This window comes from Amphiprion ocellaris, chromosome 7 (assembly GCF_022539595.1).
Source record: "Amphiprion ocellaris isolate individual 3 ecotype Okinawa chromosome 7, ASM2253959v1, whole genome shotgun sequence".
In the NCBI taxonomy this organism is placed as follows: Eukaryota; Metazoa; Chordata; class Actinopteri; family Pomacentridae; genus Amphiprion; species Amphiprion ocellaris.
This window is the reverse complement of record NC_072772.1, coordinates 31,273,625-31,297,558: the sequence shown is the minus strand read 5'-3', so window position 1 is coordinate 31,297,558 and position 23,934 is coordinate 31,273,625. Positions and strand designations below refer to the sequence as shown.

The following is a 23,934-nucleotide window of genomic DNA, read 5'->3' as shown; positions in this document are numbered from 1 at the left end:
GAGTGTTGAGCACTTTGAAAGAATGCCTGTCCTCGGCCGCCTGCTGCTGAGCGGCCGACGTGGAAGGAAGCAGTAGGAGTTTTTTACTCGGGCAGCCGTCCAGATGCCTCTTGACCGGTATCCTTAATGAGCCTCGGGCTTTCCTGTGTGTACGCTGTTAGGTTCCTGCTGGGATGCTGCTTGCTCTTGGACACTGCGCTAAGAGTTTGACCCTGATCTGAAGCCGCATCAAGCACGAATAGAATCACTCGCTGCAACAATAAACAAAGTCGGCGATCCAACACAAACAGCTCGACTCAAGTAGTTCCGATCATGTTCGCTGATACTCACATCATGTTGAATGTCTGCTCTGCAGAGTTTAACTGAGAGGATCTTCTTTTTCTGGATCCATGCAGAAATATCAGAATATGAAGATGGCAGACGGCGGTCATTATCAGCACAGGAAGGCAGTACCGTCCTTATAGAGTGTCCTCTACCGCGCAGCGTCCCTGCAGCGCTTCCTAGACTGAAAGTACGAGGAGACTGGATGGAAACGTCAACAGGTAGGTTTGAAAAGAATGATTAACAGTGCATCCGCTCATCTATTTTTGCAGATATGGCAGATGAAGCAGGTCGTTCCAGACGCCTCTTTCCCCAGCTACATTTTCTAGTTCCTCAAGGGGGGGGATCTTGAGGTGTTTCCAGGTCAGATGAGCTGGGAGGAGACCTGCTGGAGGCATTGTATATCTCATCTGGCCCAGGAACTCTTTGGGAGGAACTGACAGAAAATTGTGCCCTTTTTTTCGTATTTTGAATGATGACCTTATGACAAGCTGTGGCTCACCAGTTGATTGGTTATCATAAATGAATGCTCTGCATCCAAACCTCCTTCAAACAAGCAAAACTAAAGTAAAAAAAAGACGAGGTTTTAGATTCTAGTGCTAAAGTCCAAGTTTCAAGATAGCAAATTTGTCAGGCTAAATGTTGGTGAATTATTGACATGACATGTAGCATCATTTATTTGATGGCAAATGTAATAAAAATCAAAGAATCTTTGTTTTGAATCCAAAGAAACACATTGAGTATGTTCCTGGATAACACTGGTCATCTAACAAGAAAAAGGGGAAACTCAATATCAAGCCCTTTAAGTATTTCTGTCAATACAATAATATCGATTTGAATAAGAGTTTGAACAAGTTGACACTGTCAGTCACAAGTCAAGTAGTTTGGTGATGCAATTCTATATATGTTGTGGCAATAGCAAAACAGATGGATGGATGGATGGATGGATGGATGGATGGATAGATAGATGGATAGATAGATGGATAGATAGATAGATAGATACTTTATTCGTTCACTTGGGCAAATTCAAGGTATCCTGTAGCTTACACGTGCTGTATTCAAGATTGATAAGAAAACAATGTACAAAAGGATGTGCAATTAAACTGCAAATCATGCTGGTCAAAGAAACAGGAATAGAAATAAGGTGCAAGAAATGCAGATATTTACAAAAAAGGATGCAAAAATTGTAAGTACAATGTGAAAATTGGACTCAAATTAAGCATATTATGTTGGAAATGTTGGAATCATAAAGCAGCACATGCTGATTGGTCAAAATCAGACATTCTGTTTGATTATTTTATCTATAAATTGGTTGTTTATTGAATTTCCATGATAAAATCTGTTTGTTCTTTTATAGTGCAAGTCACACACACTTTGTAGATGCTGCTGAAGTTGTCTGTGTTGTAACTAAAATACTTCCTTTTTCTTTTCAGGTGAATATTTAGTTCTTCCATCTGGGAACCTCCAGATTGTCTCTGTTTCAGCCCAGCATCAGGGCATGTATAAATGTGGTGCAGTCAACCCTGTTACCGGGGAAACCATCATGCAACCTCATGGTACTAAGCTAGTGGTCAAAAGTAAGTTGGATAATTCAAGATTCTGAATTTTTTGCATATCAGCTGTGTTTTCTGTCACTGACATAGTTCATTATTTGTTCAGATTCAACCCCCTCCTCCTCCTCCTCGGTGCGGATAGTTTATCCAACCTCCCCGATGACGGTTTCGGTGCAGCAGTCTCAGCCGCTGACGTTGGAGTGTATCGTTTCCGGGAGTCCTGCGCTGACAGCGAAGTGGTTTAAGAACGGTAAGGAGGTCACGCTGGGGCCTTCACACCAACGACAGCACAACAACTTGGTGTTTGTTAAGGTGACGAGGAGCGATGAAGGCAGCTACACCTGCTCTGCCGAGACCGAGAGGGGGGTCGTGGTCAGCGCCAACTATACTGTGAATGTTCTCGGTAAGAAAAGCACCAGAAACAGAGGTTGTATGGTTTACCGGTGATCATCACGGTGAGGCTAATGCTTCATCTTCTCCTCCACAGAGCCTGTTTCTGCTTCGGACCTCGGCAACCAGCTCGTCTCTCCCGGCTCTTCGGCTCAGTTTACTTGCGTAGCAAAAGGAAACCCTTCACCGAACATCACCTGGCTGTTCAACTCCGACCCCGTCACCCCGTCGCACCGCTTCCAGATCTCTGGATCCTCACTTGTTATCACAGATGTTTCGCCGCAGGATGAGGGAGTGTATCAGTGTCTGCTGGACAACGGGATCAGCTCGGCACAGTCGTACGGGACGCTCACAACTCAGTCAGGTTTGTACGCCTCGGCCGTCTCACATCTCTCCGTTTGTTATTTGGGTTCATATTGGGGCTAAACTCAGCTTGAATCAGTCTGAAAACCATCAACCCTGCTGAGTGCTTCATTCTCCAAATACTTGGAACAAATAATGGAAAGCAGAGATATTTTTGGGCAGGAAGCGTCTTTTCCGGTTCATATATGTGGCAAAACTATCCATTAATCTGTTGAAAATGTTTGTTTTCTGTAATTTAGTTATGTTTTTCAGCGTGTTGATGAATTTCTAGTTTCAGATTAGCCAAAAATAGATCTTTGAACGACTAATTTGTGGTCTTTTAAGTCTCCTTTAGCTAAAAAATGTGTCAGCCTCTCAAAACATGGTTTGGAAAGTCGAGTAGAGATGAGATCGCTAGTCAGATGGTGGATTTTCTGTAGTTTCTTTAGTTCAGCCAGAAACACAATTTGTAATTTAAGCTAATGTTGCTCTGGTTGTGTTTATAGTTCTGTTTTTTTAACATGTTGATGAACTTCTAGCTTCAGATTAGCCAAAAAATAGACCTAGTTTGTGATCTTTTATGAGTCCTTTGGCTAAGAAAATAAACGTCAGCCTCTCAAACCAGGGTTTAGAAAGTCAAGTAGAGATAAAATCGATTGTCACAATGTTTTGTAGATAGAGGCTCTTTTCAATTTTAAGGGTGAAAACAATACAGAAAATGAAATTCAACTTTTATTATTAAAGAAAAGACATTTTTGGACAGGAGGTGTCTTTTTTGGTTCATATGTTTGGCCAAAGTCAGCAACTCTTTTGATTTATCTGTTAAAAATCTTTGTTTTCTGTAATTTTTTTAGTGCTTTATTGATACTAATGTTGCTCTGGATGTGTTGTAGTTAGGTTTTTCAGCATTTTGATGAACTTCTAGCTTCAGATTAGCCAAAAATAAAACTAATTTGTGATCTTTTAAGATTCCTTTGGCCAAAAAAATATATGTCAGCCTCTTAAACCAGGGTTTAGAAAGTCGAGTAGAGATAAAATCAATTGTCACAAGGTTTTGTAGATAGTGAATCGTTTTGATTTTTAGGGTGGAAACAATACAGAAAATTAAATTAAACTTTTATTGGTTAAGAAAAGACATTTTTGATTCTTATGTTTGGCAAAACTAAGCAACTCTTTTCATTTATCTGTCAAAAAATCTTTGTTTTCTGTAGTCTCTCTAGTTCTTTAATTAAGACTAATGTTGCTCTGGATGTGTTATAGTTACTTGTTTCACTGTGTTGATAAACTTGTGGCTTCAGATTTGCCAAAAATAGAACTCTGAGGACTAATTTGTGAACTTTTAAGACTCCTTTGGCTAAAAAATTAAAATGTCAGCCTGTGTAAAGATTTTTTGGAGAAGGAGATGTCTTTAAGAACCAAAGTTTTGCAGGTTTGGGTCAGACTTTTCCATCCACCTTTATTTGTGTCTCGATTCGAGGCCTCGTAGGGATGAAGAGATACCAAATTTGTGGAAAAGCCACCATGATTGTCACAAGAACTCCTGGTAGTGTTGCAAAGGGTTAAGACGTCCTCCCAGATGCGATCTCTGTGGGCCTGCGCATACAGTATCTGCAGGGAGTCCTTGCTTTGTGAGCGTAAATGTGCTTCTCTGAGGGCTGGTAGGGGAGGCTCGGCCAAGGCCGCCCTCCTCCTGAGCCTTGAACTGAGCCTGAGCGTGAGAGTGAGCTTTGTGCACACCGTCGGGGATAAGCCCCCGGACGCTGGAATGTAAGGAGTAGCCGTGGAGGGCTATGACGAGGACCAGACCACCCAGCTGTCAACATCATACACAACTGCCTTTTATTTATTAACACATCGCAGCCCTCCTCCCTCCTCCTCCTCCACCAGTCTCCCCTCTCCAAGCCTCCCCCCTTCTTCTTCTTCTTCTCCTCAATCCCCAGACGCTCCAACGCCAAGGCCCCATTCCTCAGCTCGGCCCTGTATCTGCAGCGTGATTAATGCAGCTACGTGTAGGGAGGACGAATCAGACGGGATCAGGCGGGTTCACCGCAAAACACTCGCTCCTTTTCCACAAGAAGAACAGTGAATATCTTTCACTTCGGGTCACGTTTTAAAACAGAACCGCAGTCCGATAAGCAGGACGTAAACACTCTGCGGTCAGCTTGTGTTCAGGTTTTTATTCAGGTACCAGGCACCAGCCGCTTATCGAATGTATCACTGAACCGTGTAGTCTGTGATTATAATTCATCACAATCTGAAATCTGTTTTTTGTTTGTTTCCGTCACCATGACAACATCCAGCTTTCATGTGTCAACTGGGAGGGGAGATGTGGTGTTTTCTGTCATGCGGTTGTCTTTTTTTTTTTGCAGCCCTGAAACAGCAGCAAGACTCTTTTTTTTTTTTTTTTTTTTTTAAATCTTCTTTTAAAATCAAATAATTCAAAAAAACATCTTTCATTTGCAGAAATCCTCTCAGCAAGAAGCAATTTCCTTGCCCAGGCTGTCAGGAGTATAAAAAATACAGACACAAGTCCTCCAGTAACCTCAGCTCCGTCCAAATTGAGGCTCCTGTCTGTGCTGGTAATCCCTCGTGATTTACCGTCACATTTACTCCAAGTTGCTCCTCTCTAATGGACTGACCTTTTTCTGGGAAGGACCTGGCATCTCTGTCCAGGTGTAGCAGCACTCACCGGTCGAATATCAGGATGGCGAGGTCTCCGTGTCCTTAATTGCCTCCTCCTCCCGTATCGACGTGTCGGAGTCCTGGCTGCGGTGGAGCTGTGAGTCAGAGTGGAGGAGGAGGAGGAAGGGACGTAGCGCCAAGGTCTGATTCTCTCCGGTATTTTAATGGTTGGTGTGTGGAATGTGTGGCAGCTGGCCGCGGTCCCAGGATCAGGTCTAGTGTTACCAGCTCCAGGCCTGTTTGTTTTACAAAGTGAACCGGTGCCGCACACACCAAAAACAGGGCCTGAAACTGGACCCCAGGACCCTGCAGAGCGAACCCTGCGCTACGTTAACCTGCTCATTCACTTGTTTAGGTTTTAATATTCAGCTCTGGTGCTGTTTGACCTCAGCGGAGTGGCTCAAAGTCGAGCGGCCTCTGCTCTGCCAAACCGGTGTCAGCCATAATAAGGCTCTCAGCTCCCATGATTTGCCCAGGTGGAGTGCTCCGGCCCTGGCAGGGAGCTGATGAAAAAAACACAGTGTGTGATTTGATGTAGTGCTGCAGAGATCTTGTTTTTTTTTAATGGAGATTAAAAGGCTGTTTGCAAATGGAAAACTTTGCTGCACTGGCTGTCCTCTGTTCACGTTACTGACTGAGTAACGTTGTGGTCGTGTTGCTTCAGCTTTTATTACGTTGAGTTTTCAGCAGTGACAGGTTCACAGAACTCAACGTAGATCTACTGAAGAAACTAGATATTCACAAATAAGAGTATAATGGCAAATAAAGTGTAAGGGTGAGCACTTATACGGCAGTTTGTTGACTAAAATCTGTTTTTCTTGCAGTGTTCATGATGATTGATCAGTTACATACATAGGTTGTGCTGCTTAAAATGTAGTATGTTTATTTGCATATTGCCAGAAATGATGCGGTTTTTTTGAAGTCACAGCTACTTACTGAAATGTTAAAACCTCTTTTATGCAGCAGTTTAACTAAAATCTATTTTTCTTGCTGTGTTCATGATGAACGATCAGTTATATACATAATATTGGAATCCAAAGTTGTTTAAATCAATCCAACTGGACTTTAAGAAGGTTCCTTAAAGACGTTTCACCTCTCATCCAAGAGGCTTCTTCAGTTCTGAACTGTGAAACGTCTTCAAGGAACCTTCTTAAAGTCCTGTTGGATTGATTTAAACAACTTTGGATAACCATGACCTGGATGAATGAGAAACTACACAGACATAATATTGGAATGAGAACAACATTATTTATGATGTAACATGCATTTGAACTAAAATCTAATTGGTTGTGATGCCCAAAATCTAGTGTGTTTATTTGCATATTGGCCAAAATGATGTGTCTTTCAGATGCTGCAACTACTTACTGAAATGTTAAAACTTCTCTGAAAAGGCTTTTGTGTTATTTTAGAAATCTTAATTCAATCTAGTAAATATATTTGCTCTAAATATCTAGACATTTTTAGCTCATAGCAGCATATAACCAGAGAGTGTTCAATTTGTTTGCCAAGTGAAGATTTTTGGACTCCAGGCATTTTCAGGGCAGATTCTTCTCCTGTCACATTTTTAGTCATTGTAAGCAAATTTATTACTGGAATATATTTTTTTAGTATAATACAAAGTCCTGGACCTGCTGTGGAAACAGCACAACCATGACTATGACTCAAAAATGTCCTCTTTGCAGTACAATGCAGTCAAGATGCCATAAATAAGAAAAAACATTAAAAATTGCAAATATTGAAACAAGCGAGAATCAGGTGTTGCCAAGAGTAGAAAAAACGGGGGCTCCACATCCTATAGAGGCTATTTGACTGCTTCTGTTTGTTTTTACCACCTCTACAAACTCTACAAAGATGTTTCACCGTGCTGAATGTATCGTCCAATAACGTGCTCCTCTGTTCACTGTTTTTAAACCGTTTATTTTATTCCTTTATATTGGGTGTAAACACTGCCTGCAGTTCACCTGAAAAATCTTTGGCTGATTTTATTTTATTTTTTTACATGTTTATTTATTTGTTTACAATAAGTGTTGCAAAGTGTTAATTTTAGCTTATTTTGAATGAGACATAATGAATATAGTATGTACTTATTTCAATTAAATATCACATTTTTAAGCTTATATTAATTTATTTTTCTGGACAGAATTAGATGTCGAACAAGATACGGTTAAGGACTAAAAGATAAAAATCTGATAATTTTTTCAGTTTTCATGGATTCTGGCTCTGATAAATTGTGTAATTTTTAGCATTTCTTAAAGAAATGTTGTCCTTTAAAGCTTCTGTCAGGGGTTAGGTTTCAAAGAGTTATCTCATTTTCTTTGAGCTAAACAAGAATGTTGGTTGATTTTTTTGTTCTGTTTGACTGACCTGTGAATCCCAGCTTACATTTTAATAATCTTTGATATCTGTCACTAACAGATCCACAGCTGAGCTCCACCGCCGGCGTTCTGCTGGAGGCGTCGCCGTCACTTCACCCCATCCAGAGCGACGAGGGCCACGAGCGTTTCCTCACCGAAGACGAAGGCGGCGTCATCAACCTGCCGGCCGACAGGAGCAGCGACCATCCGACTCCTGAGGCGCCGATCATCACCAGCCCCCCTCAGACTCACAAACCCGACATGTACGACTTGGAGTGGAGGGCTGGACGAGACGGAGGAAGCCCCATAAATGCCTACTTTGTCAAATACCGTAAAGTGAGTAAAAATACACGCTGCCATGGTTTCTTTCTCCGCCACAAAAACCTTTTGCTGACGTAAAACAGCTGAGAACCGGTGAATGTAATTTGTACTGACTGAAAAGTTGGTCATTTCCTCTTTAAAACCATGTGTTTGCTTCAGTAATCGCCTCACTCTGACTATAAAACTGCAGCCGTACAAGTTAAGACCTTGTTGGCAGCCGGACTCCTTTTCCTCGGAGTTGGAAACTGTGACAGAAATCTCAGAGGCATTGTTTCTTCCGTTCGGCCTCGGAAAGAGTCCGAACCGTGGAGGGATTACAGAGTGGAACAGATGATTTTGTTGTGCTCGCTTGTCATGTGTTTATGTTTGTCTTTATGTCAGGTTGATGAAATGGGAACAGTGGTGGGAAACTGGCACACGGTTCGAGTCCCCGGCAGCGAGAAAACTCTGCGGCTGTCCGAGCTCGAGTCCTCGAGTCTCTACGAGGTGCTGATGGTGGCTCGAAGTTCGGCCGGCGAAGGTCAACCGGCCATGCTCACCTTCCGCACCGGCAAAGGTCAGTCTAACCACCGACTCATGAAGGAAGAAAAACACCCAAACACCACTTAAACCCCCAAATTCCTGTCTGTATTAGTCTTTTAAGTGTTTCTCATCATATTCCTGGGAATAACTGACCACTGGAAGACACTACTTTAACCTCTTCTCCACCACATTTACAGCAAGAAGAGGAAATTTCTCAACTGCCTAAAACATCAACAGTAAATGTCAGTTCTTCTGTGTTTTCTGCTCCTCTGAGTTAAAGAGCGTCTGTTCGTTGCTGGACTCAACATTTTGCAGATATTCAGGAAGAAATTTATCATAGAAGAAGCGGAAAAACTTTCAGTTTTTTCTCATGAGAACAGAAAAAAACATGCAAAATACATAAGAAAAAGCACCACAGCTCTTTTTGTGGTGATATTTGTGTTTCTACCTTCAGAAAAAATCCACAGAATCACATTATGTTTGTGATTTATAGAAGAAAATCTTCCAGCCAAGCTCATTTTTGGCTCAATTCACACTTTTTATGTCCTAAAGAAGAATAAATTATTATTATCTACAGCCACATACTGTACCTGATAATAGATTGTTCCCCTAAATAACTACTTCTACTGAATCACAGTCATAATGATCAGTATCGGTAGTAGCAAATGACTGTGCTTTTTTTTCTTTGTGTGTTTTTGAGGCAAATAAAAATAAGAATGACCGCAAATGTCCCCAAAAAACTAACAATAGTTGTTGCACCACAGTAGTGTTGACAAAATATTCCCTTGGCCAGAAATATGTAAAAACTGCTGCCAAAACCACAGATATGATTGTATCCCAAGGGTGGTTGTTTTACAAAATGATCCTGGACCAAAAAAATGCCAAGCAGACCAGAAATCAGGCTCCTATGTCCAGATGTGGCTCCAGATTGCACCAGAACAACACCACCTCTGCAAGAAATACAAAGGAATGTGCGTTTTGTGTGCAAACCGTTTTATTTAACTGTTTTCTGTAAAACTTAGCTCCATTTCCTGCAGCCAGGAATATAATTTTGGTGGAGAAATGAGAGATACAACTAAATTTTTCATATATGTGATCCAAAATCAGCCAATAAAAGGCACAAATACACCTCAAATGATCAGAAATGGCAACAAAACATCATTTTTTTTATCCTCAGTGGTAGCTACAGCCTTGTTCAGGAAAATCTAGACTATATTGTTCGAGTTAAGTCTCAGTTTTTAAGCAATTTTTGATGTGCAAAAGTGCTGTCCAGTTAAAAAAAGACTGAAATTAGTGTTTTAAATGTGCCTAACAAGTTTTAATATGGAGTTTAGACCCTATAGTGGGATTTATGTTGTGATTTTACTTAGTAATGTACATTTTAGGAACTAGAACCATTCAAAAAGCATGTAAAATAGTGTAATAATGTAGCGGAAGACCCCCCGGTGTTATTAATTATGAGCTTAACTCAATGAATTTAAACTAATTTAAGCAAGAAACAATTCAGTGCAGTCTGGATGAGGTTTATTGTGGTGAATTATGGCAATTTGGGGCTTATTTTAGTTCATTTTTCTAGACAGAACCAGCTGTCAAACATGAAATGATGAAGTGCTGTCGAAAAGCTAAAAATCTGTTGACTTTTTCTGTTTTCACAGTTGCTGGCACTGATAAATTATGTAATTTTTGGCTTTTTTTTAAAAAGAAAACTACTCTTTCAAATCTGCATTAAGGTTTTGAGTTTCTGTTTTTATGTTGGGTACACTCAAACAGCTCAATCGTACCTTCAGATTCGCCAGATGGAACTTGAAATTTTACATGTAATCCATTTTGGTGGAATTTATGGTCTTGTTTTCTGAGTTCCTGCTTCTCCTTTCCCCGCCTTTTTACAGAAAAAAGCACCTCCTCCAACAAGAATCCGTCCAAGCCTCCCGTCATCTCGATGCCACCCAAAGCTCCCGAGGACAAAACCCCCAACACCCACTTCGGAGTCGTCATCCACGACAGAGGTAGGTGTTCGCACAATCGCCGACTGTTGCTGCAGCCGCCGGACAGCGCAGACAATGTTCGTGGGATGTTTCTGAGGAGATCATGGAGCTTTGTGTCACGTAGATCGTCCGTCGGCGAAGGAGTTCATGACCAGGCTGCGCTGAGCAGATCTCAGAGCTCGGCGCTTAGATGTGGTCTGCTTTGTTTCTTTGTGCGTCGGAGTACAAACAGTGAAACGATACTGACACCCTGTAATGACTCCGTGGAAGAAAGACGCTGTAAGCAGAAAGCTGTGAGATTGCGCACAGCTTCGGGGTCAGATGCCGTGTGCTTTAGCCGTATTACAAACAGACCTACTTTGCTGAGACTCACGTTAGTCTTCTCACTAACCCTCTTTTTCTCTCTTCTTACTCTCTGCTGCTCCCTCTAACTTTGCGATTAAGAGCCCAGGCAGTAAGTACATACTTTGCTGCATGGCTTCTCTGTGACGTGAATCCTTTGCTTTTTATCTTTCCCCTTAACCCTCATGTCGTCCTGCGGATCAAATTGAACCGTTTTAAAGTTTGAAAATGTGGAAGAAAAAAATATTTTCATAGTGAAAACTTCCACATTTTCAACATTTTGGGGAAATTTTTGAACATTTTTTGGTGGAAAAAAATGTTTAAAAAAAAAGTTTCTTTAAGAATATTCAGAAAAAAAATGAACCAAAATCCAGTGAAATTCGCTGGATTTTGGTTCATTTTTTTCTGAATATTCTTAAAGAAAATATTAGAGCTTTTACTGATATATATGGAACCACTTCAGATATTTTTAGAATTTTTTTGGAAGATTTTTATCAGTTTTTTGAAAATATTTACAATTTTTTTTAATTTAGAAATTTTTATTTCTTGTCAAATTTGGGGATTTTTTTTAAATAAAACTTTTAAGAGAAACTTTTAAGGGATTTTTGAAATTTTCTTAATGAAGATTTTGCAAATTTTTATAAATTTGGGGACTTTTTTTGCTGAATTTTGAGATTTTTTTTTTCAGAAAAGGAAACAATATTTTTTGGTGCCTGTAAATGAGGACAACAGGAGGGTTAAAGATGAATCCAATGCACTGATGATGGCTACCAGTTTTCATAGTTCTCATTGAATTTACTTCACTTCTTTCCGTCACAGTCCCTGAGGCTCCTGATCGCCCGACCATCTCCATGGCGACTGAGAGTTCGGCGTACGTCACCTGGATCCCGAGAGCCAACGGCGGCTCTCCGATCACAGCTTTCCGGGTGGAGTACAAGCGTGGCCGCAGTGCAGAGTGGGTGGTAGCGGCGGATAACATCTCGCCTCTAAAACTCTCTGTGGAAGTTCGCAATCTGGAGCCTGGTGAGTTTTCACGCCGTTCAAAACTTTTCTGTGCAATCCAGTGAATCAAGACATGGTTGTTCAGCCCAGGTGAAGGCGTCTCAACACCAGACGTTATATGACTAGCTTTAAAAGTTGGCTAACCTCTCCTATGTTTGTTTTTCTTACACCAGACCAGTGTTTTACTATTGCATACAAGAGTGAATCATTCGCTGAGCAAACACTCGACTCTGTTGCTGATAATGACGCAGGTCCTCTGAACCCCAGGCGGTTTTATTTTTACTCACTGTGGGATGATTTTCAAAGCAACGGCTGGAAAGAGAGAGAGCAAAGTTTGTTTTTATTTTCAAAAATTGAAAAAAATAAAAAACTGGGATCAACATGTACAGCATTTTTTTCCAACCACCCATTGGTTTTACCAATAGTAGACAAAAATGGTGACCCTACATACTATAGATGTTTTATTATTTACATTACTAATTTCTTTTCATACGTGTCTTTAAATTTTTGTCACATGACTTTTGGTCACAGCTGAGTCAGTTATGGCTTCCCAGTTATACTGAGGAGTCTAGAATTTAGTGTTTTTGTATGGTCTAGTTAAAGTAAACACTAAGACATGGAAATTAATGTTATTTGGATGAAATTTTAAGCTATGATTTGGTCACAGATGAGTAGTTTTAAGGACCATCAGAAGGTTGAAGATGCAATGTTTCTTTCTGTTTTTACGGCTTCTGACTCTGATGAGTGGTATTATTTTTGCAGGGTTTCTCTCAGCACCACTGTACTGTAACTCTGCTGCTCTCTTTATTTTCCTCTCTCAGGATCTGCCTACAAGTTTCGAGTGGTGGCCATGAACATGTACGGTGAGAGTCCTCACAGCATCCCATCGAAGCCCTACCAGGTTCCTCACGCCAGCCCTCGAATCGCCGACCGCCCGGTGGTCGGACCTCACATCTCGTCCACCGACGCCATCAGCGACACGCAGATCATGCTGCGCTGGACTGTGAGTCAAACACTGTAGATTCACAAAAATCAAGCAGTCAGATGATAATTCAGGTTTTAAATCGTCTTAATTAGAGTTTTCACAACTAAATCCAACAGTAAAGTGACTAAACTGGCTGTTGGAAGCATTTATTACAGTTGACGAACAACAGTTCGTGGTTAGACGTTGATCTACTGTAGTTTTATTGTGCAATAATTGATTTATTACCAACATTTAACTTGTTTAAAACCTTATTGATCATCTGGCTGCTTGTTAGTCTTTCTTTTTTGTGTATTGATGTGTCTTTTCAGTGCAGTGGCGTAAAAGTCCTGCTCTCTCTCACCATAGAACATGAATATCATTGTGCAGGGCTGCAACTAATAAATATTTTCATGGTTCTTGGTTAAAAGATTAATTGTTTGGCCTACAAAATGTCATAAAATAGTGAAAAATGGTGCTCAATGTCATTTCTGTGCATCTGCATAACAATCCTGCTTGCTCTTTTCTTGTGTTTTCTAACCACAAAACTTGAATTTCATTTTCTAGGACTGCAACTAAAGATTATTTTCATTCTTCCTGGATAATTGATTAGTAGTTTGCTGCATAAAATGTCAGAAAATAGTGAAAAATGGTGCTCGGTATTTACCAAAACCCAAGAAAACATCATGAAATGTCTTGTTTTGTCCACAACTGAAAGATATTACAAGAAAATATTCACATTTAAGAAGTTGGAATCAGAGAATTTAGACTTTTTATCCTAAATACTTCCCCGAACATTAAAAATCTATAATGTTGACAGCTAATTGATTGCTCAGTTGATTGTTTCAGCTCAATCACTGTTTTGCAAATTGCATAAATAGCGGAAAAAGTTGAAGTAATGCTGAGTAAAAGTGAAATATGCATGTAAAGCACACATAAATCAAAGGTACCGTAACTTCTTGACCCTGCGTATGACCTTCCAGTGGAATAGTCTGTGTGATGAAGCGTCTTTTGCATCTGGCTCACCTGCATTTAAGCTGCTGCTGCTTCTTTTGCAGCCAAGACTCAATCAGGCCTTTAATCGAGCCGCTGCGCTGATTACAGCTCTGCAGAATAAGAGGCCTTCTCCGTCTGCGTTTTGATTCCTGCTGCCTTCAAAGCCGCCCCTCTTCCTCGCTGCAGATGGATGCAGATAGTTCCCCACATTTACTTAACCTCAGACTCATTATTTCCTGAACTTCAGACACACGGCGCAATCACGATCTCGCTCGCAGTCGTGTACATCTGCCGATAACAAGACCCGCCATTAGTTTGCTGGAAAGTTTCCTCTCTTTGTATAATAATTGCCCACTAGATTGCTGTAGTCTAATCTTTTTTTTTTTTCTTTTTCCATCCCCTTACAGTACAGCCCCTCGAGTAACAACAACACTCCGATCCAGGGTTTCTACATCTACTACCGGCCCACAGACAGCGACAACGACAGCGACTACAAAAGAGACATAGTGGAAGGTAGGAGCTCATTTTAACGTTTGCAGATTGAGCGTGTGGAGCGTTTGTCGACAGCCTCGTCCTGTCGTGGACGTAAGCTCACGCTGTGCAGATACACTGGGAGCTGGGGGTGTAATGGATACTCGGGGTGAAGTGAAGAGGGGGCATTTCTGCCCTTTGATTTATAGAGAGCGCTCTCCCCGGGCAGCAGGGCTCTCTGAAATCTGTTTTTAATAAATGGTTGCCAGCTAATGGGCCCAGAGCTGTAATACGAGCCCGGCCGGAGCAGAGGGGCTCAGGTTGCTGGGTGGAATGCTAACAGTTGAGCCTGGTACAGGAAGGGAAGGAGGGGCGTCCGTTCACTCCAACCAAAGCTTCAACATCTGAGCTCTCAACAGAGTCCTCACTGCCAGGGACAAACGTCGGGCACGACGGTGGGCAATAGTTTAAACATAAATAACTCAAAATCAGCAAAAATATCAGTATGTTTACCTTAAATTGCCCTTAATTTTCAGAAAAGTGAATGATTTTAGAAGTTGTAGCTACAGTGAACAGTTTCCAAGATTTCAAAATAAAGTTATCGCTTCATATTGTACTTTATATGTGCCATTTTTATAAAAATCTGTGCAGTGTCAGTGTTTCTACTCATAAAGGCATCTGTGCAACACCACTGGTATGTGAATTAGTGTTATTTTCCATATCCAGAGGACTTTGTACAATCTGAATATGCACATATAAAAGAACCAGTATTTATGTTTGTTTTTTTATTTTTCTACTGTTCCTTAATTTTTTATATTAAAGTTTTGTTTGCATTTGCAAGCCCCCCTACTGTCTGATTAATAAGGGCTTAATGTATTGTATATGCTGCTAAAAATGCAGTATTATGTAAAATAGACAAATGAAAACTTTTCATGCAGTCCAGTTTTGCAGCCATTTAAAACTGAAATTACGACTTTGGCACTTGTGCTTTCAAATGAGACACAGACTGTAACAATATTTACCAGAATTAGCTCATTTTTGTCTTAACATGTCCTGAAATTGTCAATATGATGCCCGAACTTGAGTAGAGGACTAGTATAATAGTTTATGTGGCTGCTATACTTCTATACTACTCTCTTTTTTTGTTCATTTTTTTAAATGCAAGTTTACAAATGTATAAGTTCCTGGCAGTAGAACTTGCATAACTAAGACAAAACTGACAAATCAACACATCTGACAAACTACTAACTGCAGAATTTGGGCACTGAGCAGTCTGTGATCCTTGAAAAATGTAACTTTGACACTTGTACTGTCAAAGAAGATGCACACTGTACTATTATTTACCTGGATTGTGTCATTTTTCTCTCCTGAAATGTCCTGAAATTGTCAATAAGATGCTCAAGTTGGAGTAGAGGACCAATATAATATTTTGTGTGGATGCTGTACTTGAAGGAATATAAACTTTCTGCGCAACTTCCTTTTTTTTTCAATGTAAATTTTCACGTGATGGTTTCAGACAGAAGTTGTAGCAGCAGAAATTGCATGGAACAAGATAAAACTTATACATTGACAAACCACTAACTGCTAAATTTCAGCTCTGAGCAGTTTTTGATCCTTTAAAAGTGTAACTTTGCCACTTGAACTATCAATTAAGGCAAGAAGTAATTCGCAGAATTATCTGTTTTTTCTCTCTTTAAAATGTCCTGAAATTGTCAACATAATGCCCAATAGATATAGATAATAGATACTACTTTTATGGATACAATACTTGCCGGAAATTAAACTTTCTGTACAACTTTCTTTTTTTCTTGTTCATTTTAAATGAAAGTTCTCAAATAGATAAGAATTTGCATAAAACAAGACAAAAATTACAGATCAGACAAACTGCTAACTTCTAAGTTTTGGCCCTGAGCAGGTTTTGACCCTCTAAAGTAACCGACAGATGAAAACTGCATATTTAAAATCCCCGATTGACCACAAACTTCAGCTTCTGGTGCTGAGCATGTTAACTTTCACTGCAGGTTTCTTTTTTAAATTTTTTTCCCCCCGACTTACGCGATTTTAAAATCCAATTCGGGTGCAGAGGTGTCGGACACATGCGGTGATTTATTACGCTTGATATCAAACAAAACACAGCGAGAAACGGCAGCTTATTTCAGCCCCATTTGTTGGAAATGTAGCATTTCCATGTTGGAGGCTGTCGTCTCATCTGTGATCTGGGAGCGCTGCGATAGTGTGTTGGAGTGGGAATACTGGAGGGGAGCCAGGACAAACATGAAGCTGCCATATATGGAGCTCGACTAGAGTAAAGCAACTGTCTGGGCCCTCGTGGGACTGACGGAGAAAGAGCCGAGGGTGGAGGGGGGGGGGCGTGAAAGAACATGACCTCCTGGAAAGGAACAAAAAAAAAAAAAGTGTGAGGCATGAGGAGAAGGATGATAAGAAAAGAAACACTGACTGGTTGTGAGTTTACACAGGATTTGGAGGTAATTTCTCACCTTTGTCCCCCTTTTTTTTTATTTTTTATTTGCCTTCTCAGGTGGAAAAAACTGGCACATGATCGGATACCTGCAGCCCGAGACCTCCTACGATATCAAAATGCAGTGCTTTAATGACGGGGGAGAGAGCGAGTACAGTAACGTCATGATCTGCGAGACCAGAGGTGAGGAAGATGAACCCTCTACTTTATCCAGGCGTGTTTCTGCGAAGCCTGTAATTTTAATGATCGCCAAGATTACACAACGTAAATGCGCAGGGTTTTTATGGGCGCAGCAACAATGGCTGGCATTATACGGTCTGGCGCTGTTATTTGTCTTTGATGCCAATCCCCCGCCTCCGCTGCAGCACGTCAGCCTCCGGGGTCGCCCAGCCAGCACCCAATCACCCCGTCAGGCTCCCACCCTCAGGAGCCTCCCAGCCCCCCCGGAGGTCTGCTGTACCTGATCGTGGGCTGCGTCCTGGGAGTCATGGTGCTCATCCTGCTGGCTTTCATCGCCATGTGTCTGTGGAGGAACCGCCAGCAGAACAACATGCACAGTGAGTTCACGCGTAGACCGAGCTAGCGTTGAACTGTGAGATTTTGTGTCTGAAAAAAAGAAGTTGTGCGTCCTCCAAGTTTTGCAGCGAGCGCACACAAGAGTTAACTCAGTTCGAGCGGCCTCATTTTTAATGTCAGTTGGCCCCGGTACAGCTTATGAAGCATATTCCAAGTGTTCGTTCCAAGTGCATATACAGATCCCACTGTGCTCGCAAAAGCTTTGGCCATTGTTCGCTGGACTTTTTTACCAGACCATTCGGGTCTGTGAATAGCTGGAGTTTTGCAATTTAAAGATTTCAGAGAAAAGCTGAAACTCTCACAGGTGCCCACTTTCTCTGTAGATGAGGCTCATAAATAATTCACTGGAGACAACAAGGTTTGAAAATCATAAAACGGTGACTATATGACACCTGAGATTCTTATGGTTTTCCAAAAAAATACTAATTTCCTCTCATTTAACCTGCTAAACTACAGTGTTTTTTGCTCCTGTCACATTTTTCCTCACTGTGGGCTCATTTTTCACTGCAATATAAAGTCCTGTACCGCTATGAAAACAGAACAAAAAAAGCCATAAATCATAGAAAATGAAAAAGCAAAAGCAGAATTTCTAAACTTTTCATTATATAAAAATTTAAAAATACCCGGAAACGTGTGCACCATTTTTTGCAAGTGCCAACAGGTGTTACCAGCGCTGTAAAACAAGAAAGGGCTCTGCATGCAATAGATATTTAACTATTTACATTTAGAATTTGTTTCCATACTTGTCTCCTCTTTATTTTATATGCACACAGCCTGCAATTCTACCTTTTCACATCACAGTTGGTGGAGTTTCACAGTTACAACAGACCACAAATGTTTTGTTTTTGCAGAATCCTATTACTGCAAACGCTATGTTTTTGGTGAATTTCCAAATGGCACATACAGAATAAAGTGATTTTGGTCACAGCTAAGTCACCAGTTATACCGAGGAGCTTAGAATTTATTGTTTTTATCGAATCTAGTTGGAGTTAACAGTTTATTTTTCACATTTCAAATGAGAGTTAAAGAATAGAGTGATTTTGGTGAAATATCACAAGTGTGAGCACAGATTTGGTTCAGTTTTCCAATGGAACAGCATGTCAAACGTGTAGTTCATGGACTGTAGGAAAATTGACAATCTGACAAGATACTATTTTTTTTTAGAGTTTCAGGCTCTTGCAAATGGTGTAATTTCAGCTATTTGTGAAAAGTGATGTGTCTTTCAAACCTGTCTTGGAATTCAGAGGCTTAACAAAAACTCCAACATTATAAGACTATACAGGGGGTCCTTGACTTGCGCCAGAGTTCTGCTCCTACAGATTGATGCAAGTCGTTTTTCGGCGCAAGTCGGAACTCTGGCGAAAATGTAAACAAAGCCAGTATGTGCATCACGATATCAATCAGTTGTCCGGAAAAGTCATGAATACCAATGACTTTTAAGCATGAATGAGTCATTTTATGAGCTACAAGTTAGCGAGTGTAGCACAATCCAAGGTGGCATACAACTGGCGAACGTAAACAAAGTGTTCCGCTCGCCAACTAGTTCCACGTAACCAGTTCCGATGTAACGACAAAACACCGTAGGTCGAGGACATCGTAAACCGAGGTCCCCCTGTATTACAAATCATAGTATAAGTGAGTATGAGTGTTTCATAGTCCAAAATTAGAATATCAAAAACACAGTATCTGAAAAATTGCATAAGCAATATTAAGGCCAGCAAGTCATTCAGTGAAAAAATTTCTGGTCCATTTTAAGTATTGTGGTTTGTGATCAGCTCGGTTAATAGTTACTTTATTTTCCTTATTGTAGTAAATCCTTTTTAAACCTAAACTAGCTCAGACTCTTACGTTGGTCTCCATCTTTGCAGAGTATGACCCTCCCGGCTACCTGTACCAGCCTGCGGAGATGAACGGCCACATGCTGGAGTACACGACGCTGCCCGGAAGCAGCCACATCAACGGGGGCATCCACGGCGGCTACGGGCACGGCGGCCAGATGTTGCCCCAGGGCTGCCACCACCTCCACCACAAGCTCCCCAACGGCTTGGCGCTGCTCAACGGCTCCGGCGGCCTCTTTTCACCTGGCCACCCACACGGCCACGATGGCACGCTGCCCCACGGCGGCCGGGACTGCGAACACTCGCACCCTCACCACCACCATAACGTGAGCAGAAAGTGGTCCGGACCTCAACGCTTGTTCTGAGCTTCATTCATGCTGTGCATGAACTAAATGAGGCACTGCGGGGTTTGCTAGTAGTTTGGCTAAATCTGGCGTTTGTGCTCTTTTCTCAGGGTGGAGGCATGTACACGGCTCTTCCACAAACGGAGTCGTCTGATTGTATGAGCTGTCAGAACCTCTGCAACAACAACAGGTAAGAGGATATCATAATAAAATCCACTGTTTCTTTATACGGATCGCTTGTTTCTGTTTTCTATTTAAAAAGCCTTTGAATGTATTGTCAGTTACCAAAAAAAGTCAGTGGAATAATCACGTCAGTTTATGAGCTGTAAAAACCACAATGATCAGTACGAGGGAACATAAAATCCAGGTGAAAGCAGCGTGCTTCTAAATGGGGATATTTTCTGCTGGAAAACAATAAGCAAACAAAAAAGATGGATATTGCAAAGAAAAGCTGGACTGAGAATATAAAATTTTCCCTGCTGCTATAACTTGCAGCGGTGCTTTGGAGCCCCCTGTGAGGCCCAAACACACACATTTGCCCTCCTGCTAGTCCTGTTTATGTACTTAAGGGTCCCCAGCATCACAGTTTACCCTGTGTGCACCCAGCCAGCAGACCTAATGAGCCCAGTGTTTATTTACCTCCGGCTGCTGGGAAAAGAGGGGGCGTGGCTGCAAAATTCAATGGTGGAACGAAGGAGGGGAGCTGGAAGGAAACGGCGGAGAAGCTGCGCTGCGTGCAACTGTCTGTTTTTGGGAGTTTCACTGAAGAGCAAAACCACAACGTGTCACAGTCACTTAGAGGCTGCGAGTGTGGACGTTTAATCTCTGGTCTGCAGCTGTGAGTTGTGTCGGAGCTGTCATTGTTTGGTACACTGTTAGTATTAACGCAAGGGTTCTGGGGTCTGGAGGAAAAGCCACGGCGAGGAAGAACCGGGGCGGTATGAGGGCGAGCACTTACCAACGCACGGGCACCTTATAAACGAGTTTCTTTCCATCTCTGTGTCCGAGCAGATGTTACAACAAGACCAACGGCACCTTCTCCAGCGGCACTCTGCCTCTAATGCATCGCGTGGCATCGTGCCAGCAGGGCGGGCTGGAGATGGTTCCCCTCGGCCAGGTTTCCTCGCCGTGCCGCGGCTCCGACAGCCAGATGCGAGCCGGCGACCAGGAGGCCGACGTGGGCTACCAGCCGGACGAACGCATGGAGTCGTCGCCCTCGCAGCATTCCTGCTGTCTGATCAGGAACAATGAAAACTGTCCAGCGGACGACACTGGTCAGACACATTTTTATAGAAAATGCCCACAAACTTATTCCAAGTATTTTGCCTTTTTTTTCGTCCCCTAACCACAGGAAACTACAACTCCTCTGTGCCTTTTTGGCCCCAGTTATGCAATGAAATATCCTGTTTGTTCCAGATAATCTCACACAATAGCAAATCATGTTTAGATGTGATTTTTCATTGCAATACCACATCTCAATATTTGATAACTACAGCTTGATTCACAACTTTTATAGTAATTTATAAAGATAAACTGTTTGCCTCATGTACACTACCGTTTAAAAGTTTGGGGTCACTTAGAAATGTCCTTATTTTTGAGAAAAAAAAAACATTTTTTTTCAATGAAGATAACTTTAAATTTATCATAAATACAGTGTAGACATTGTTAATGTGGTAAATGTCTATTCTAGCTGGAAACGGCAGATTTTTAATGGAATATCTCCATAGAGGTACAGAGGAACATTTCCAGCAACCATCACTCCTGTGTTCTAATGCTACATTGTGTTAGCTAATGGTGTTGAAAGGCTCATTGATGATTAGAAAACCCTTGTGCAATTATGTTAGCACATGGATAAAAGTGTGAGTTTTCATAGAAAATGTGAAATTGCCTGGGTGACCCCGAACTTTTGAACAGCAGTGGAAATATAAGTTTAGACAGTGAGAAATATGCATATTTTCTTATTTACTGAGGGTTGCATGATAAGTTTAATTCCGCTCTCATGCTTAGTCAAGCATGAAAACTGCCACTGAACCCTAAAACCCACTGCCAGGTTTGAAAGCCATCAATATTAAACCATTTATCAGAGCTAGAAACAGAAGGAAAATGACGTTTTCACAGTCCTTGAACTAATGATGTGTGATGTTGGGAAAATCAACCAAATCTAGGCTTAAAATTGTGATCTTCCTCCAAAAATCACATTTTTCTACATGCTTTGTGTAAAAATTGGCAAAAAAATTACCATTTCTGTTAACAAGATTCTGTAAAATGCAAAAGAATTCACAGTCTTTGGCACATTTGTGGAGCCATTACTGACTTTGCCGTGACCAACACTCAAGGGGTAAAAATTCAGAGACTTTTTGGATGAAAAGCAGGTTGGAGATTATTATGGGAGCCAGAAATGTAAGGAGTAAAATATTTATAATATCAAGAGGCACATTTTTTGCAGTGGGCGCTTTTTTCAGTTTTTGTAAAATAAATAATTGCAGAAATTCAACTCTAGTAATGATTTATGATAGGATAACTGTGTCTTACTGCACACAAGACAATTTTAAGTTCTCTGTACTTCGTGTCATAGTTGTGCTGTTCCCATAGAGGTGCAGGACTTTTATGTTGTTGTGAAATATGAGCCCACAGTGAGTTAAAAAAGAGCCCGGAGTTTGGAGGGTTAAGTTAAAAGTAGCCCCAAAGCTGCACCTTACCATCTTCCCTAGTTGCATTTTTTTTTACCTTCAGAACCAGCCAGGAAAACATATTTTTTTCTAGCCTTCGTGGGAAAAGCAAGAGTTGTTTTGATCTTTTCCTCTAACAAGACAGAAAGTGAATAAGCCTATTTCCCAAAATATCAACCCAAATGTTAAGTGAGAACATTTGCTTCCAGACGGTCACGGTTCAGCCCTATTGTTAAACTGAACTCTTACAGTTGTTCTGCTTCATGCCCTACCAGCAGTTTTTTTTTTTTTTTTGTTGTTAAATCATTACCAATCATTATGTTCTGTGCAGACAAACTATGCAGCATCGCCCACAAATTACACTGCGGGCCTCTCCAGTTTCTGTGCTTGTCTTTTTTAATATGAAGTACTAACCGAGGACTCTGCTGGTCTTTGTGTGCAGCTGAGGAGGAGCCGGAGAGCGAGGACACCGAAAGGCCTGTGGTGTGCTGGGAGAGCCCTTCGCTGCCAGACTTGGACTGTGACGAAAAGCCTGGGTGGATCTCCAGCAGCAGCCTGGCAGGAGAGCTGATCCAGGCCGGGCCGCAGGAGGCCTGAACGCAGCCCACACACCAGCACACCCTCCCACAGCGAGGACGGGAAACACAAAGCAGGCAGAGAGCAGGACGGAGATAGTCAGAGACACTGCACGTGACGGTGACGAGGACACAGAGCTGTGGATGGACTGAGATGAGACGAGCGACGAGGGGAGGATGAAAGAGCCGAGAGCACAGCCAGATGGAGAGAAACACAAAGACAGAGACTGAATCCCACTGGAGGGAAGACTCTCATGAAAGATCAAAAAAACTCTTTAGATGACTTATTTATTTTTTTGTAGTAGTAAAATATTATTTCATATGAATGTATCTGTTTTAAAGAAAAAAGTTTGTCTTTTATATTATTTATGCCTTTTGGATGAGAAATACTTTTTATTTTTTGTCGTTTTTGTCCCTCTGTGTTCCACTCGAGGGTGGAGATTAGCAATTGTCTGTGTAAAGTTTTGTAATAATATAAAGAGAAGATATGGGAGAGTCAACAACAACTCTTTTTTTTTTTTTTCCAGCGTCTTCCCTCTGTGCCTTGGTGTGCAGCGCCCGATGAATGATTGCCATAGTGAATTTCCCAGCCTCGATCCAAACCCCATCGATATTTCTGGCAGGCCTTTGATGTGGCTCAGCGATGGGCTGTTCCACTGCAGTGACCCCTGAATGGGGTGAACACTCCCTTCACTGTTCGCGTTAAGGCTGCTGCTCTTTGCTTCACTGAATACTTGATAGCTCATCGCTTTGCGCAAAATGCACCGTTGCTTTGGAGGGCGCCGGTGACCTACTGGCCCCAATCTGTTAGAGAAGTGGAGGAGTTACATTAAAACAGAAAAGTTAGGTGTGAGCAGAACCTCTCATAGGAATCCTTGATGCAAGTAACCGAACACTTCCTGATTATGAGAGACTGAAAAGTGCAAACTGTTAGCTGCATGAAAAGTAAATCCAAACACTTGCCTTGAAATTGAAAAATGCAATCATCTGTGCAGAAGAGCAGTAAAAACATAACAAAAAAAGCTTATAAATCACGGAAAAATTCACCCAATTCATGAAAAGTTACAGTTTATTTAAATGCATCCTTGTTTTATTGGATAGAGAATGATTACATTTAAAAAGTGCAAACTGTTAGCTGCATAAAAAGTAAATCTAAACATAAATGTTTTCCTGAACAGCAGCCAAAGCTTCATGCAGAGACTGAGTCGATA

General features: G+C 41.4%; 1 protein-coding gene across 3 annotated transcripts in view; it reads left to right on the top strand.

Moving 5' to 3' along the window:
• cdon (cell adhesion associated, oncogene regulated) overlaps positions 1-23,229 on the top strand; it is a 38,683-nt gene extending 15,454 nt beyond the window's left edge. For 2 of the 3 annotated variants that reach the window (XM_023283591.3, XM_055012192.1), the window contains exons 4-19: positions 396-542; positions 1,755-1,898; positions 1,981-2,277; positions 2,362-2,628; positions 7,704-7,978; positions 8,345-8,519; positions 10,375-10,491; positions 11,632-11,835; positions 12,636-12,817; positions 14,179-14,284; positions 16,782-16,904; positions 17,087-17,278; positions 19,166-19,461; positions 19,590-19,669; positions 20,491-20,753; positions 22,591-23,229. In XM_023283591.3, coding sequence (XP_023139359.2) covers positions 396-542; positions 1,755-1,898; positions 1,981-2,277; positions 2,362-2,628; positions 7,704-7,978; positions 8,345-8,519; positions 10,375-10,491; positions 11,632-11,835; positions 12,636-12,817; positions 14,179-14,284; positions 16,782-16,904; positions 17,087-17,278; positions 19,166-19,461; positions 19,590-19,669; positions 20,491-20,753; positions 22,591-22,745 — 3,023 coding nt within the window. In that variant the 3' untranslated portion in view covers positions 22,746-23,229. The remainder of the gene's footprint in view (positions 1-395; positions 543-1,754; positions 1,899-1,980; positions 2,278-2,361; positions 2,629-7,703; positions 7,979-8,344; positions 8,520-10,374; positions 10,492-11,631; positions 11,836-12,635; positions 12,818-14,178; positions 14,285-16,781; positions 16,905-17,086; positions 17,279-19,165; positions 19,462-19,589; positions 19,670-20,490; positions 20,754-22,590) is intronic. The other variant, XM_055012193.1, reaches the window with a different exon arrangement.
• Positions 23,230-23,934: the final 705 nt, after the last annotated feature.